This window comes from Vipera ursinii (genome assembly GCF_947247035.1).
Source record: "Vipera ursinii genome assembly, chromosome: 3".
NCBI lineage: Eukaryota > Metazoa > Chordata > Lepidosauria > Squamata > Viperidae > Vipera > Vipera ursinii.
Genome location: NC_139516.1, coordinates 34,024,488 through 34,042,351, shown reverse-complemented (window position 1 = coordinate 34,042,351; position 17,864 = coordinate 34,024,488). Strand labels below are relative to the sequence as shown.

The window sequence follows — 17,864 nt, the reverse complement described above, 5'->3', positions numbered from 1 at the left end:
AGGGAGCCCGGCGTACTATGGTCCTTTGAGTCACGAAGAGACGGACACTACTTAGCGCCTACGTAACCTCCCACCACACTGATAAAGATGTTGCACTAAAGCAGGGGTAGGCAACCTTGGCTCTTTTATGACTCGTGGATTTCAACTGACTCAGGAATTCTGGGAGTTGAAATCCACGAGTCATAAAAGAGCCAAGGTTGCCTACCCCCTGTGCTAAAGGAACACTGGTATGTCTGCACTGTAACAGTACAGTGTGCTTAACAAAGAGTGTAAGATGGAAAAATCATAAAGCTGCAAATTCTTCCTCCTGTCTCTTTCTGCCCCTTGGCCACCCTTTCCCCTATATCCCTCTGCTGTCCTGATCCCTGTCTCTTTGCACATGTGAATTGGACCAGCCCACGACTACTACATAACCCAAATATGGCCATTTTTCCGTTGCCCAGATAGCATTTTAATCCCATCACAAGGAGAATAATGCAAAACTCACTGAAAGCTCATCTAGAAAGCAAGAGGCAAGAAATGTACAGTACAGTAATGACATTTGAAGGGCAGTCTCCATGTTGGAGAAAGATCCTAGGAGGCATTCAGTGATTGGATCTTTTATGACTGAATAGGACTATCCTTTGCATGCCAAAACAAGGCCTGAACAGCGGAGAACCAGGAAAAGAGCTTTCCTCCTGAGCATGTATGTGTGCAAAATTTTCTACCTATGTCACGAAGGATTTATTTTGGAGATTATGCATATCAAATGAATCAAGACTGTCATAGAACAGGGAAGTCAAACTCGCAACGTCATGTGACATGTCATGTGACACGCCCATGGGTCAGCAGTTTGACACACCTGTTGTAGAAGGAGAGCCAAGATAGTGTATGATGGCAAAAAAACTAAGAGTAGCATCTGTTCTGGCAGTGCCTCTTATTAACAAATTTCATTAAGGTTTAAATGGAGTGAGGTAGGGAGAAAGGGAAAGTACTGGTAGTCCTCAATTTACGACCACAAGTGAGCCCAAAATTTCTGTTGCTAAGTGAGCCATTTGTTAAATGAGTTTTGCTTCATTTTATGACCTTTCTTGCCACAGTTGTTAAGTGAATCACTGCTGTTGTTAAGTTAGTAACATGGCTGTTAAGTGAATCCAGCTTGTCAGAAGGTTGCAAAAGGGGATCACCTGACCTCAGGACACTGCAGCCATCATAAATATGAATCAGTTGTCAAGCATCTGAATTTTGATCACATGACCATGGGAATGTTCAACGGTTATAAGTGTGAAAACTGGTCATAACTCACTTTTTTCAGTGCCATTGTAACTTTGGATGGTCACTAAATGAACTGTTGTAAGTCGAGGACCAACTAAGCCTGGTTATGCAGATTGTATATTAGATGGATTGCATCTACCTTACTATTTAACAATTTCCTCCTCACTCCAATTTAAATTTTACATCAATCAAGCCACTTCACGGATCTGATGTAGTAAGCTGCAGCTTAAGAAGATCTATGCCATTTGATGAAAAGAACAGAAAAATTGCTACTGGACTGATGTTTTTGTCAAGAAAAGATACAAACTGTATTGCCACATTTCCTTCTTAGCATTGTATTGAACAAGCCCAAAATACTGAACCTAAAAGCAAAGTAACAACACTTATCAAATATCTATCTAGTTCAACAAAAGTAGAGGACTGAAGGCCAGTGAGGCTTTTATTTACAGTAACACAAAGTTGAAGTATTGCACTACATTTGCATCATATAATAACATATTTACATGTTGTGTAATAATAGTGACTGTCAGTAGATGGAGTGCATTGTTTGTAAAAATTAGGTTTAGGAAAGGTCTGAGGGAGATGGGAGAAAAAACGAGGTAAAAAAGAATGTATTTTGACTTTGCTTTGGCAATTATTAGCTTGCACTAAAATTCACAAGGTCTGATGTGCAATTTGAAAAAAAAATTTTAAATAGTGTAAATATACATTAATACAGTGATAGTTTGATGTGTTCATTCAATATTGTTTCTTAATGACATAATCCAGTTTTGATTACATAAGCAGCATTTTTGGAATTACATTTTTCTATTTTGACATCAGTCTATTTCTTTCAAATATCATTAAGATATACTGTAATAAATTATGATGCAAATTATGATGCAAACCATCTGTCAGAATCCATTTATATCACATTCATAAATGTATGTTTAAAACATTATTTCCCCCCCCCCCCATATGGATTCTGCCATCTCCCGAGGAAGGAGGAGCATATGTGGATTCATCCTGCCTTAGGTTATTTCAAAGACCAAGGAAACCTTTTGAACTGGGGGGATCAAAAGGGAGGGTTAGTGAAGAAGGTATCTGGCTTGTGTTTTCTTTTAATTCTGGAGAGGAAGAAGGCAATAACCATAAAGATTCGAAGTTCCTTTTTTCCCCACGAAAGGGATGACATGAAGTAGAAGGATGGGGGCTGACCAAATGGGGTTGAGGGAAGGGGCGGTTGAACCAGGTACCCTTTATAAAATTTCAATTTGTAAAACAATACTAAGTCCTGTCTTGTATTCCCACAACCAAGCATGTCCTAGTAAAGATTCCTTTTGGACTAGAACTGACTCCAAGAGTTTTTGTCTTCCTAAGACGTGGTTTGGGGTGGGTCCTGACACCATCCATCCCCAAGCATCTCCTACATGCTATTGGCAACTCAACTTGAAGTTGAACATATCTGGAAAACACTAATCTGAATAAAAAACATAATGCAAATATCAAACGATGAAGCAAGTATTAGTTTTTCAGCATCATTTCTAGATTTGACCTTCCAACATGAATACTAGTTGTTACAAAGCAGGCAAAAGAAGATGGAGATGAGTTGAAGAAAAAGCAGAAGTATGAACCCTCCATATTCTTTGGATAATAAAAGATATGAAATATTTGGTCAGAATTTCCCACCTGGAAGGCTCATGAATGGAGTACTTGTTCAATACCTTGGTAGAATACCATTTTGTGAAATTAAATTTAAATTAATTTAAAACCTGTCAATTTTCAATAATACTACTGTAGCATTTAGTGAGCTTTTGAAATAAAACCTGAGGAAGAAAAACTTTCCAGTAATAGTTCCAGAACTACTCAGAAACTACCATTCCTACTGTCCCTATATGTTGCTAGCAATGTAACATATTCAGAGGACACTTCAGAGAAGAAGGACTGAAAAATCTACACTGTTTTTACTGAAAATCTCCCAGATTAAAATGGAAGATGCATCCTATTGTACTCAGCTCTCCACTTCCTAGCAACTGTAGATAGGCAATCCAACTCTGCAAATGTATTCCAAAGAAAATCTGATGGGCTTTCTATCTAACTTTAAACTACATGTTGATGAGGGTTGGGGCCTTGTTTAATGACTTATACATTGAAAGCGTGCTGTACCACAATAAGAACTATAATTTTCTATCATTTGTGTGAGATTCAAAAGAAATATCAAATTCAAAACTCTTGTAATTTTAGTAGAGAAGTAGAAGATATGCTGCTTTCAACGACTCAATATTTTATTAAATTAAGAAAGCTTCAGGCATATTCTGATTTTACATACTGTATTAGTATTGAGAGAAGTGAAATAAGATGCTGCATGCCAACAAGGAAATGCATTTGTTTGTAGATGTGTGAGCAGTTGATATACATACTTAAAGATTTTGTTTTCATTTCTGCATCCATGCAGCCAGCCAGCAGCTTAGTGAATTTTGTTTTGCTTTTCTTTTTAGAAAATATGCAAGTTTCTCTTCTTTTTTCATTGCCTTGAAAAACCTAAAAGTTCAAGACTAAATTTGGTCATGCAGCACTTCAAGATTCCCTGGAATGTCCTCAAGTTTCAAACTCCTCTGATAGATATCAGCTCCACCTCTTGTCTTGTAGGATTGGCTTTGCTCTGCTTGGCTAAACTGTTGTTACTTTTCATTGGCCAGTTTCTCTACATCTGCATAGTCATTATAATCCAAGCTGTAAAAGGCGTTTGGTTTCTTACATATAACATTTCAACATCTCTACAGTACCAGAAAAAAGAACTTGGTTTTGCAGAAATCCCAACTTTTTTTAAGCTTGCTTTTTAATATATACACAAATACGTATAGATACACATATAACAGTGTACGTACAACCTGCCAAGATGTCTAAAGTAGCAAAATACCGACGGCAAGTCAGTGAAGATCCAGATATTGACAACTTACTATCCACTTTGTCTCCAGAGGAGATGGAGGAGCTAGAAAAAGAGCTAGATTCATCTGATACAGATGGGAGCATTCCGGTAGGCCTCGAGCAGAGAGATAAAACTGACAAGCAATTGAGTGGCAAGTGCAATCGAGAGGAAACACTCAGCTACTCTGAAAAGGAGAGAAAGAAATTTATTCCAAAGGAAGAGTCAACGGATGTAAGTTGCTCTTTGGGAAAGGTGTGCTGGTATAAGGGGAGGTGGAGTAATGCTAGCTGTAAACTATGGCTGGAATTATAGTTTGCTGAATTAAAGCACCACATTTGGGGGCGGGGTTGCGGTGTGAAAACGGACTCAGAAAGTCAAAAGGAAAAGATTGCTTTTCCATAGTAAGATGCAACCTATATCCTGTTTTTCATAAACTTGATCAGTGCAATCAAGTTTACTGAGCTGCATTAAGATATATATTTATTGCTTTTCGTAGTCACAAATATTTTCCTAAAGTTTGACCAAATAAAACTGAATGGATTTACACTTCCTACAAAATCATATTTGTTTCATCCTGTTTACTGAGTCAATCACAATGATTAAGTTCATTTATTACGTAAAGTCAAAATGATACCACGTTATTAACATGAGTAAATACTGTCACAGAGCAGTTTTTTGGTTTCTTGAAGTTGCAGATAATTGTCTCATGTAGGGAAGTGAAAGTTGTTCCCTGTTAGGTTGGGCTGAAGCCCCAAAACTGTTTCTGTTCTAGCTTTCTAATATTGGGAGTCCAGTCTTAATGCTTTTGTGCCTGTGCCAGTAATATCTGAAAACTTGGTTGCTGCAAGAGATAAGATGGAGAAAGTCACCCCACAATTGCGGAATTTATGAAAGTCATCATTTTCTTTAATGATGAATTGTTGTACAAGCTTGAATAGTTTTGTACCACAATGGTAAACCTTAAAGTATGATTTGAAAATCACAAAACTAGGTTCATATGTCACTCTAGGTCAGAATCAAATCATTGGTGGCATGAGTTAACCCAATGATTAGGATTTGTTGAGGCATGGTTTATAGTTTAGCATCTTGGGCATGCTAAATGTCCAAATATCTATTCTGACATTTAATAAACTATTATTAAGCGAATCCACCCACTATTTTATTCTCTTTGTCTTTTACGGCAGCTAACATCAAAACACTACAAGGGATGTGTTTACATAGTATGCAAAGCCAAAATGTGTTTTAATTGTTTGAGGTTTAGCATTTCATTTGAATCCCATTGTTTTAAAAAACTATGGGATAGAGTGATAATACCATTCCCAATCCTTCTGAAGTCTAGAAAAAAGTGAGATAAGTACCCATGTGATTCTACAATATGTTTATTATAGAATTATGGTTTACTAAATAGCTTGCATTTTCAGACCACCTGAAAATAAGCTTCCACATGGTCTGGGTTCAATACCAAAAGACAAATTCATTTTAGAGTAGTGTTTTGTTCAAGCCCAGTCTATATGTCATGGCACCTGACGAAGAATGATATATGTCAGGGGTGTCAAACTCAATTTCATTGAGGGCCGCATCAGCATTGCGGTTGCCCTCAGGGGGCCGGGTGGGTGTGGCCAGGGTGGGCGTGGCCTACTGGGTGGGCGTGGCTAGAGTGAGTATGGCCTACTGGGTGGCCGTGGCCAGCTCTACATCATTCGCATCAAGGGTGCCTATGGGGGTCTGGGCAGGAGTGGGACAGATCTGAGGGTCTCTGGCAGAAGGAGGGTCTCTGGGCCAGGGCCAAGGCAGTGGGGGCCATTCCCTCACTGTTTCCAGGATGGCTTCGCGGGCCACATGAAACCACTTCGTGGGCCGGATCTGGCCCCCGGGCCTTCTGTTTGACATGTCTGATATATGTCATGCCACCTGACAAAGAATGATGGGAGGTAAGCTCTATACTATGTTTATAAATGTACCAAACCATATTTTGTTTACCTATGATAACTACATAAATCACAGTTGACTAAATTCTTTCAAAACAGTCACCATACAGTAGTTTATTAACCACACATTTTTGACCTAGCCTTTTACGTATACCCAGGCTTTGTGTTATGTTCCTTGAGAGGTGAGGCTAGATCACAGGACTTTGTCTTGCCTGCAGCAACCACACTTGCTTACCAGCAATAAGTATAAATGTAGATGGGGAGGAGCTGAATCTACCCAGTACTAAGAGATCCCATGGGGAAACAAGAACCTTAACTTGCAACAAACAAGGCTGGTTCTGTCCATAAGCATAATGAAGCAGAGGCTTCAGGTGCTGGATTAGGAACACAAGTCCAAATGGAACAAGCTAAAAAAAAATCTAAGGACAGCTTATGTTTTTTGCTTGAAGCACAGAATATGTTGTCAATGTATATATTCTGAGCCACAAACTTGCCAACCAAGTGTTAAATCTAACATAGTTTGAATTCATCCCACATGTTAATGAAAACTTTAAAAACTGGGATAATTTCATAGCCATGATTTGTTAAACCATTAGTTGGTGCATTGGTTGAACATAATGTTTATATATATATTCTTTCTTCCTTATGATATCTATCAAACTGACCACAAGCTTAACTAGTTAGCCCCAACAGGACAGGCTCATCTTTTAATTTCAAGGAATGGCCAGCAAGCTGCCAGGTTTGGAGAATGAACCTTCACTTTCAACTAATTGATATTGCTTAGCTTCTGGCACCTGAAATGTCTGGTTTTGATCACTCCCCAAATTTGTACATTTAATCCCTGAAAATATTATTGCAGTTCTTGAATATCTTTTTCATGTTTTCTCTTTCCCTCATATGTACATATTTAGGCAGTCTCTGTGTTACACGCTGAGCCACAAATTAGCCTCATTTTAAATGTTGTACAATCTCCTCTGGTGTGCCTAGTGCTGTTTGAAATCAGATTAACTGAATAAATCATGTTTGAGTTAACCAAGGGAAAACATATAATGAGAATACAACAATAGATGCATACACCAAATGATGAAAAAGAAATGGGCTGTATACTTTGGCTCAGATATAGATGCCTAGACCTGCAAAGTTCTACCAGCTTGTCTTGCAAGTGGGTGAGTGGATGCAGCTGTCACCAAGTAAAATTTGGCAGAGGGATAGGAAGAATAACTTCTTTGCAGATGGTATGGGGATTTTTTACCCTTAAACATGATACAAGGAATACAATTTGGTTGACTTCTTCCAAAAGCACATTAAAATCTCAGCATTTATCAGAAATACAATATGTAAAAATGTTTTCCCTTTATTTCTCTAAAATCTACTAGAATGTTAACATATTTTGGAAAGCGTATCTATTTCCTTACATCTCTATTTTACTTTGATGTATTGCCATGTTTCCATAATATGCTAAGTTACCATACTTGGTGAAAGGGATCACGCCTTCTTCCAGTTTCACTACACCCATCTTCCCATTCCCACAGCTCTTTAACCAAAGACAGAGTCTTACCGATGATTTGGTATATTACACAAATGTAAAGTAACAACACTAGTTAGCAGGAACTGGGAAGATAATTTCAAATTCAGTTCTTGCTAACAACCTATCTCAACTCAAGTGTTTATGGGAGGGGGGAACTTAAAAAATATGCATGCCAGTTTATTTTGTTTTGCTGGCTGATTGGAAAGAGGGTTAGGACAATAATAACACATTATGGTATTTCAGCAGAATGATCTTTCTTGAAGATCATTTTTTCTGTCTCATCCTAGAGATCATCAGGAAGCATCTTGAACTCGAAAGTTGGTGAAAACAAAAGGAAACAAGCAGGAAGCAAAGTAGACCATGCACTTGCCCTTCAGAACTTGTAATTCGCTAAGCTGAAGTGGAGCTATGCATGTTATGTGTAACGTATGACATGTATATAGCTAGCAAGTGGCTTGATTTTGCCATTTCAAGAAGCAGTGGTAATAATATGTTCTTTAAGCTTTTAGTATCCAGAGGTTAGTGAATTATCTTTGCTTTGGTGAGTCACAAGCTCTTTGATTCTTGCATAGGAAATACTTCCAGAAAGCTTTAGACTTGCATAGATTTATGGCATGTTTCTCTTTATTTCAATCTTATCTAGCCTGATGACTGGGCATTAAGGATTTGGTGCCCCCAATACTTCTAGGGGGCACCAACTTGGACTAGATTGCTTTATTTGTTGGTGAACAGCTATTCTCTGTGTAGATTAAAGGACACAGGAGTAAATTTTTGCAAATTAGGAATCAAAGGCTCTACATGGGTTTATTAATGGAGTTCATAATTGCATGTTTTAAATATTGCTATAATAAGAAATAAGTAATTTTAGAAAAAATAAAATATGCAATGCTTTCCTCATAGATAATTTGAATGCAATGGAGGATTTACATTTCTCTCACAACATAAAACCTTTTCTCTGGAGCAGGACTTTTTAATTACTATGCAAGTACACAAGTAGTTCAATCTTAATGAAAGATTTAGACATTGTGGCCAAGAATTAGCTTCCACTTAATGGCTGAAGCACTGTAGAATCCTTTGACAAATTGAGAAAATGGACATCTGTGAAATCTATTGACTAACAGATCCAAATAAATTACCTCATGTCACTTATTTTGTTTTTTACGTTATATAGGGAAGGATATCCAGAGTCAGAGTGTAACAAAATATATAGCTTTCTCAAGCTAAGATAAACACAGATCTCTTCTAACACGTTAAAACACTGCTCAGCATCAGGCCTTTTTGAGTGAGGATTGCTATCTTAACTTACTCTGAAGTTCTGTTCTGTAATGCTGAACTGTGGGAAACAAAGCTAGTTGGCCAGTGGTCAAACTCTCTACTGTTGTAAATCTGCTCTTTTAGATCATCTTACAGTAAATTGATATTGCTGAGCTGACTTTCTTCTTTTTCTGTCTCTAGGGAGAAAGAGAAAAAAAAATATCCTGTTTATTCCTTTTCTTTTCCTTGGGGCTTGTTAGTAGCAGGTGGATTAACACATCTGAAAGCAGCAGTAGGAAGGCTAGAAGGGCCAAGTTTGTTATGACACCACATAGTTCTTCACCATATGGGGAGAACAAATCACTTGATCCTAGACCAGGGGTCTTCAAACTTGGCCCTTTTATGACTTGTGGACTTCAACTCCCAGAATTCCTCAGCCAGCTTTGCTGGCTGAGGAATTCTGGGAGTTGAAGTCCACAAGTCATAAAAGGGCCAAGTTTGAAGACCCCTGTCCTAGACGTTCTCTACATTCTTCCATAAGGAAAGACTGATGGCTTTTCATTCTTGTGTTTCATTATGTCGTTCCAGAATGCACAATGCAATTGAAACTGTTAAGAGAATTGACATTCCATATAAGTAACTTTATTTGTTTGTCGCCTTGTTTTCAGGAATTCAACACAGCATACACTGTAGTCTGCCCTCGTATTTTTTTCCTATGACAACCACCCTGTAAAATAGATTGGGCTGAGAAAAAGGTGACTGGCCCCAAAACCGCCCACACCCAGCTTCTGTGCTAAGTGTGGACTAGAATCTAAATCTTTCCAGTACCAATCCAACCCTTAACCGCTATTAATACACGAGCTCCCATTTTATAATAATTTTCTCAAGGCTGAGAGCATTTCTATAAGATGCTACCAATTTGCTTACATAAGCAATCATCTGATATCTGTGCAGATATTGTGCTTAAATTTAACCTCTTACTGCTGCAGTTACAAGACATTGTGCAAATAGAGAATTTCTAAGCTGCAATTGTCTCGGCAGAAGCAGCAGCACTGCAATGCAATGCTGGTTTTAAATGACTAGTCCAAATAGGTCTTTGGAGGGGACATCTGGCATACTTCATCTTCCTGCTCTTGCCAGCTTGCCAGGAACAGAAAGCCAGATGCAAAACCTGTAGCTTAGTAACATTTATTATATTTGGTTTTTTTGGAAGTGGAAGGGGTTTAATTTTCAGCATGAAACTGAATGTAGAGTATTCTGTTGCTGGCCTACAGATTGGCACAGGGTGGTTAAGACATCTCAGCCAGAAAATTCAGTTATAGATTCTGTATGGACGTAATGGTAACAGGGGTAACAGCATCCTGATCACTTTAATATTTCATACAAATTTGTCAATTTGTTTCATTTCGAATAAGAAGTTAGTAAGCTTAGTGAAGAAAAGGCTGGTCTTCTGAACGTGCTCTAAAATCAGTCCTGAGTGGTATGAACCTGATCAAGACTGAAACTTTAATGACATTTTTTTATTCTCTGCAGTTATATGCTATTGCTTACACAGATATACACCAGTTATAAAGAAGCAGAAATAATACCTGAGACAGTTTTATTAGCACTTGATTATTTGAGCTGCTATCATGGTAATCTGAAGTCTTGACCATATTAACTAGATTTTATTGCCTTAAGGAAATGCAATCTTGTGATCAGATTCAGAGCCATGTGGATTATTTTGCATACACTAGGTAATTAGTGTAGAAAAATAGTACTAGAAATATGTAAGATAAATGTTGATACTGTACAAAGTTACACTTTAATAACAGCAAGGAAAGCAGTTTAAGATGAGATTCAACATGCATGTAGCTATCTTCTAAACTGTAGCACAGCCACTTATTTTTAATTCATGTTAATTTCTCTTTATTCCAAATAATTTGATTCCTTTGCTGACAGTCAACCCTATGTGGGATTATATAAATTAGCGGAGGCATAACAGATCTATCAACAGTTAATAGTCATGATAGTTATAAATGGCATTGCCAGGTTCAGAGACATTATATCTCTGAATAGCAGTTGCTGGAAATAAGGAATTGAGTGCCTGACCATTAAACCTCTATAGCATAACCAACACAAACTATGAAAAAAATAACACTAACACACATTAAAAACATCTCAGAAAAACAACAACAAACTACTACGAGCACACAGCATCACCATAGCACACAAACCAACTAAACCTCTAAATTAAACCAAAGACCCAGTAGCCAAAGAAAAAACAGGAGTCATCTACAAAATACATAATAAAAGACTGTAATCAGGTGGGTTGAATTGAAAGACAATATCTAGATCATAATGAGCTCTACAGCTGAAAAAGAGGGTGACTTCTTGGATCTCCTGGACAACATACATTTACCAAGTAACATCCCTACTGGTTTCTAATACGTCTCAATGCATTTTCACTTACGGTAATATTGACAGCTTTTTCAGTACAAGCAATTAGCTGTCAAAGTAGAAGATAAAGCAGATTCTACAGATTGGAGTAGGCATATATTTTTGTTCCTTATTTCAAGTAATCCCTATTGGATTTATGGCCAGCTTAATTTGTCTAAGCTTAAAATTTTAGTTATCAATTGGTTCAAACCATAAAACCTCTGGAGCATATATGGTCACGAATCTGATGAATCTTGTACTATTTGTCTAAGCTTAAAATTTTAGTTATCAATTGATTCAAACCATAAAACCTCTGAAGCATATATGGTCACGAATCTGATGAACCTTGTACTGTTCAGAGAAAAAAAAAGGTTCTAACCTGAATCTCAAAACTCAAGTTATATTTAAAAGTATTCTAACCAGATAGCATGTCACCTTTTTCTCTGAATGTTAAGATAACCATAGGTGCCTAGTAAGCTTTCTATAAACAACCCAAAATAGACATGAGTGTCCCTATGATACTTTCACACTCAAGGAGCCAAAAAAAATAAGCTCAGAAGCATTAGTTAACCTTTATTTTCTGTTCCTACCAAAAGGTCAAAACCCAGTTTCAGGCGAGCATCATTCTATAATTGTGGGAAATTGCCAGCCTATACAAAAAGCCATAACTGCAAATAAACCTCATACCAAACTACATATTTCTGATATTTGCATATAACAAAACCCCAGTGGCTGTTTCTTGGGGACATCTGTGGCAACTGAAAGAACAAAACATTCATACTGGTGATTACCTATAAAGCCCTAAATGGCATGGGTCCGGATTACTTACGGGATCACTGCTGCCGGCATCAGCTTCCCTTTGTCCTGTGCGCTCCCACAGAGAGGGCCTCCTCAGGGTGCCGCCGGTCAGAGAGTGCCGGCTGGCGGCCCCCAAGGGGAGAGCATTCTCTGTGGGCACGCCAGCCCTTTGGAATCAATTACCAGTTGGGCTCCGGATGGCTCCTGACTTTCGCTCTTTCCGCCGTGATCTGAAAACTTACCTATTTGAACAAGCCGGCCTGGTCTAATGGGTTTGGGGTATTTTAATTAGTAATTTTTAATTATTTATTGTAATGGGCTAGTTTTATTTAATCTTATTTTTAACTTTTGTATATTGTATTTTTATTGTATTTTTATTGCCCTGTACACCGCCCTGAGTCCTTCGGGAGAAGGGCGGTATAGAAATTAAATTAATAATAATAATAAATTAATAATAATAAATAATACTTTCCCATCCAACTGCTTTTCCCTTTCCCTGCACCCTAGATTCCAAATACATATAGTCATTCAGTTGATATTCAGCATGACTCAGTTATTAAAGTCTTAACCTATTATATAAATGAAGAACATGGTTTGTATGCACGGTAACCCATACTTAATGAAACTATGGTTTACTATTAATGCAATTATCTGGATTTGCACAAATATACTGAACCACAAATTAGCCAACCACATTTTAGTCTAGTGCATTGGTTGCTAATGCCATCAGTAGAGCCATTTCACCATGTTTCTACAAGCACACCTCCATGCTGCAATTCAGGCAGTAGAATAAAATGCTGCATTCTTATTCTGCCCTGTACTTGAATTCCTATTCGTTGAGATGTCAAAGTGCCAGCCAGAACATCATATGGTCAAAGAGAAGGCAGGCTGTGAATTACATGTAGGGAGGCAAATAATTGTCTCTCTCTTGCCTTTTTTTTATCCTTTCCAGATGAGCTCTCATAAGTATTTCTAAGAATGCTATCCAAATTTGTCCATGGTAATACTATGCTTTGGGGTCATCAGTAGTACTGTGAGATGTGGACATCATTTTTTTTCTGTCTTCCACGTAACTATTTAATGGACTAGCTTAAAATAATGTTTGGAGAAAGAAAGACCAAGACTTGCATAAAGTAGAACTGTACTGTATGGCTATTCTTCATCTCCCTCCTTATCAAGCATGTAGTAAATCCACTCATCAGTTTTAAAGAACATGTCCTCATGATGTCAAGTCTGTCTTATCCCCAGCCTGCTATGGAGACATCTTAGAATTAATTTTAGTTCCAGTATGAAAATGGTATTCTTCGGATACAAAACTTGCCATAGGACTAAGAATTCCTTGGTCTCAAGTCTAGGGATTATATAATCAGGGCCAGAGATCTATCCATCTCTTATTGACCCCCTAAAGTCTGCTAAGATCATGGCCTCTCTCTCTTCAGGTTGCTCTATATGCATTTTCTCTTGAATGACTACAGCTCCACTGAGCTTCAGGGCAGGTAGTTTTTTCATTGGTGGGAACTCTGACTTCACCCTGTTCTTGCCTTAGCATGGTTCTCTAGGTTAACTATTGGGGTGTGAGGATAATTGAAGGTCAGTTTCACATTGCTTTTGAAGGATTGAAGGCTGGAAGCAGTAACAACATGGAAGTACCTTTAAATTGCATAGCTCTTGAATCTTTTAAAAGTCTCTGTGACAAAGGCAAACCAGATCATCATTTCAGAAGTGCACATATGTAGATTTAAAAGGGACATGGGAAAAAGTCTAAGTTGGCTCTAAAGAGTCCTGACAAATCAGTACACCACAGTACTGCAGTTAAGGAAATCCAGAGTTCTTTAAACTTGGGGGTAGAGGGCTGGGAGATACAACAATGCAGTCCAGGAATAGTAAGTAATAGATATTGTGCCAGATGGATCCACTCTTCTAACTGCATTCTGCAGTTCAGAAGAATTGATATTGCTCACTGCTGCTTTCTAGCTATTGATGTAGAGGTGGAAATTGAGGGAGTAGTCCTCTCCCCCCCAAAAAAATACTTGATTAGAAGCCAAGGAATGCTGAGTATCATTTGGAAAGAAAAAATGAGGAAGATGATGGATGAAATTATGCATTTTGGAGGAGTGCATAGCTAGATAGGTATGTTCCCATGCAGGAGCATCCCTTTTTCAAAGATATGAATATACCTGGACAATTTGTTGGGGGTCTCACTTGAATGTACTCATTTTTCCTTATAATAAAAAGGGGGAGCCAGAATTGCCTTAGAGTTGGATCTAGAACATAGGTGTCAAACTCGTCACATCACATGACATGTCGTGACGTATCACGACATTTTTTGCATTGCTGGAGCTGGGGCGGGCATGGTCTCCGTATGATGCAACCGGCCCATGGGCCAGCAGTTTGACACCCCTGATCTAGAACATTAATTTTAAAAATCACGATACCAAAGAATGAACTAAATCCTTTTTTAGGTATGTAGATGAGAGGAGTCATGAAAAGGTTTCTTTTGACTTCCACAACTTCTTATATTCTCATGTTGAACAGCCTCAGTGGCATCTCTGACTGTTGATGAACTGGCAGACAAAGTTAATTTGCTGTTGCCAATGTTACATTGCGTCTGACCAAAAAGTCCAAAGACATGAGTCAACTGCAGCCTGGGAATTGCCTTGGTCTGGTAAAAAGGGCGATAAAAGGAAGCTTCACAAAGAAAATGTAGAACTAAGGAGTCTGAACTGCTAGCAAAAACATATAGATCTGAAATCTGCTATTAGTCAAAAGTTAAAGTTGCCTTCAAGTCAGGTTTGACCCTTGATTTTCTTCGCAGTGATAGGAAAGTGGTTTGCCGTTCTTTTTTTTTCCAAATTTTTTATTTGTTTTTATTTTTCTGTCTATTCTACAGCTCAGGGATTTTGGTTTAATTAGTTCTAGATGCCTTTATGTCCCCCGTAGCATCTCTGGGTTTCAAGTCCAAAGCCTTATTCTATCACAGTTCATGTGCAGATGGAACAAAAGTTGCAAGTTTTGCTGAACATATTATTTTTGTGTGGAAATGCAACAAATTGTATGTAAACGCAACATACTTAAATGTTCACTTTGCATGTTATTACAGTGAATCATAAAAGGTATTTATTGAAGATAAGAAACAAGATAGCTGCTAGATGTTGCACATATGGGATCCCAAAAGTGCTTGTGGGGCATGTCTTTTCTACATGGTATTGGATCCAGGATTCTGCATACTATATTTCCTGATCACAGCATCTGAATGATTTACAGGATGTAACTGAGTATCACTCAACATTTTATGACATGTTGACACCTTTCAGTTGAAAGAAGTAGACAGCAGTATGTAGAAAGCTGACACTACATGTATAACCTTTTTGCATTTGGTACTAGCTGATCTATTATCAGAGCATATAGCAATAGCAATAGCACTTAGGCTTATATACCGCCCCATAGCGTTTTACAGCGCTCTCTGGGCGGTTTACAATGTAAGTATTATTTGCATATTGCCCCCAACAATGTGGGTCCTCGTTTTACCAAGCTCAGAAGGATGGAAGGATGAATCAACCTGGAGCCCTGTCAGGATCAAAGCCAGACTGTGGGCAGAGTTTGCCTGCAATACTGCACTTTAACCACTGCACCACCAGGGCTCTATTTTTGCCAGTCCTTTTGTACATGATTTCTCATGGAGTCCAATAAATCCTAAATATTATTTTTTGTTGCATATGGAGCCAATACATTCTAAATATTTTTGGGGGTTGTATAAGTTGTAATTTGAGGTCCATTGACACTCTTGCTTTAGAAATTAAAATAATCTCCCATTGTCACTCTAGGTCTAGGCAATATAGGAACCTCTAATTTTTTTATCCAAGCATCTGCATATCAAATTGATTTATTGATAATAAATATTTATAAAAAAAACTAATAGTAGGTTTTTGGTTTTAAGGGGTTTAACATGTTTTTCTAGCATTTCAGATGTTTCAGAAGCTGAAAATGCTGCTGATCCAAGCATATTGTTAACAAATATTGTAGCTGTAAATGATGCCATTTACACACCTGATAAATAATATTTATCTCTTAGCAGTGTATCCTAAAACTTCATCAATCAGTTGAGCCAAAGTCAATATCCCCACTTTCATCCAATTTTTCATTATCACTATCTTTTTCCCAAAAAAATATTTTTGGGGGAGGAACAATAGATTACATATCTTCCAAACTGATGCAATTGTTTCCAGAGATACTAGAGTTTTAATGTACATAAAACGTAACATCTGTCCATCCAAGGCCCAAATCAGAAAGTTAATACCAGTTGTTGGCTTTCAATATGTAATACTTGACAATAGGCAAGCATGATAATACAGCTTCGGATTTGAGAAACCAAATCCTCCCTCATTAACTGGTAATTGTATTTTGTGTAAAAATATTTTCATAATCAAAGAACCCCATCAAAACTTTCTAAACAAAGAATTTATTTTCTGAAAATATTTCCCAGATATATGAATGGGAATTCTTCTCAAAGTATGAATTAATCTAGGAATAATATTCATGTTGAGAGCATTCATCTTTCTCCATAGGGTGAGGTTTAATTATTCCCATCTATTAATGTCTGAAGAAACCTCTCTCTATATTTTATTTCTATTACATATAACTGAGTTTTGATATACACACATATCTAAATACTAATTGAATTTGCTACAGATATGGAATTGATATTAAATAGATTAAGGGGTAAGCAAATTTTCATCAAATGACGTCAGTTCTAATAGTGTATCCTGCTATTTTACTGAAGGCATCTATCATTTGCATCAACACTGCCATAGTAATGTGAGGTTTCAAAATAAACAAAAGACAAAAGAATTTCATTTACAAGTAGAATGTCATTTGCATTTGTATTCAACTGTTATGCATTACTCCATAGAACTCCCTATGTTGTCTAATAGCATAAGCCAAGGTTTCCATGCAGAATTTAAAGAAGAGTCGACATCCTTCTCTAGGCCCTCTAAAAATAGTGGGAAAGTAGGAGAAAACATATCATTAACCTTTACTTTAGATGTGGGTGACTTATATAATACCTTGATCCATTTTAAGAATTCCAGGGGAATCTGAATCTGTTTAGTACAGCAAGCGTATGCTGTTTACATACCTTGTCAAATGTTTTTTAACCATTTAATGATAAAATTATTATTTATTTATTGATTGATTTATTGATTGATTGATTGATTGATTGATTTTAATCCCATTTATATCCCGCCCTTCTCCGAAGACTCAGGGCGGCTTACAATCTAAGCACAAATCAATGTGCTTAGCAATAGCCTTCATTCTATGTATATGCCTGCTTATTAGGGCTTCCCCCCCCCCCCATGGCATTATTACAAAGTCAGCTTATTGCCTCCAACAATCTGGGTCCTCATTTTACCTACCTCAGAAGGATGGAAGGCTGAGTCAACCTTGAGCCTGGTGGGATGCAAACCTGCACTAATTGCAGGCAGCTGATGTTACTTAAGGAGGCATTAGCCCACTGCTCCACCAAGGCTTTTGTCTTTATGTAAGTCTATTAAATCTACAACTACAGCTAGTCCTTAACCTAAAACTGGTTGCTTAGCAACCATTTGAAGTTAGAATCCAAATTTGAAGTTCCAGTGTCTGCCCCTCCCATGATCACATGACTTCATTTTGGGCGTTCAGCAATTGGTCTGCATTTATGGCAGTTTGCAACACCCTACAGTCATGTGATCACATTTACAACGTTTTTGCTGTTCTTTACGTCTGGTTTCTGGCAAACCCA

The 17,864-nt window shown here is 37.6% G+C and overlaps 1 protein-coding gene across 1 annotated transcript in view; it reads left to right on the top strand.

Moving 5' to 3' along the window:
* Positions 1 to 3,889: 3,889 nt before the first annotated feature.
* Positions 3,890 to 17,864, top strand: part of LMOD1 (leiomodin 1) — a 29,662-nt gene continuing 15,687 nt past the window's right edge. The window contains exon 1 of the mRNA XM_083361065.1: positions 3,890 to 4,393. Coding sequence (XP_083217191.1) covers positions 4,133 to 4,393 — 261 coding nt within the window. The 5' untranslated portion in view covers positions 3,890 to 4,132. The remainder of the gene's footprint in view (positions 4,394 to 17,864) is intronic.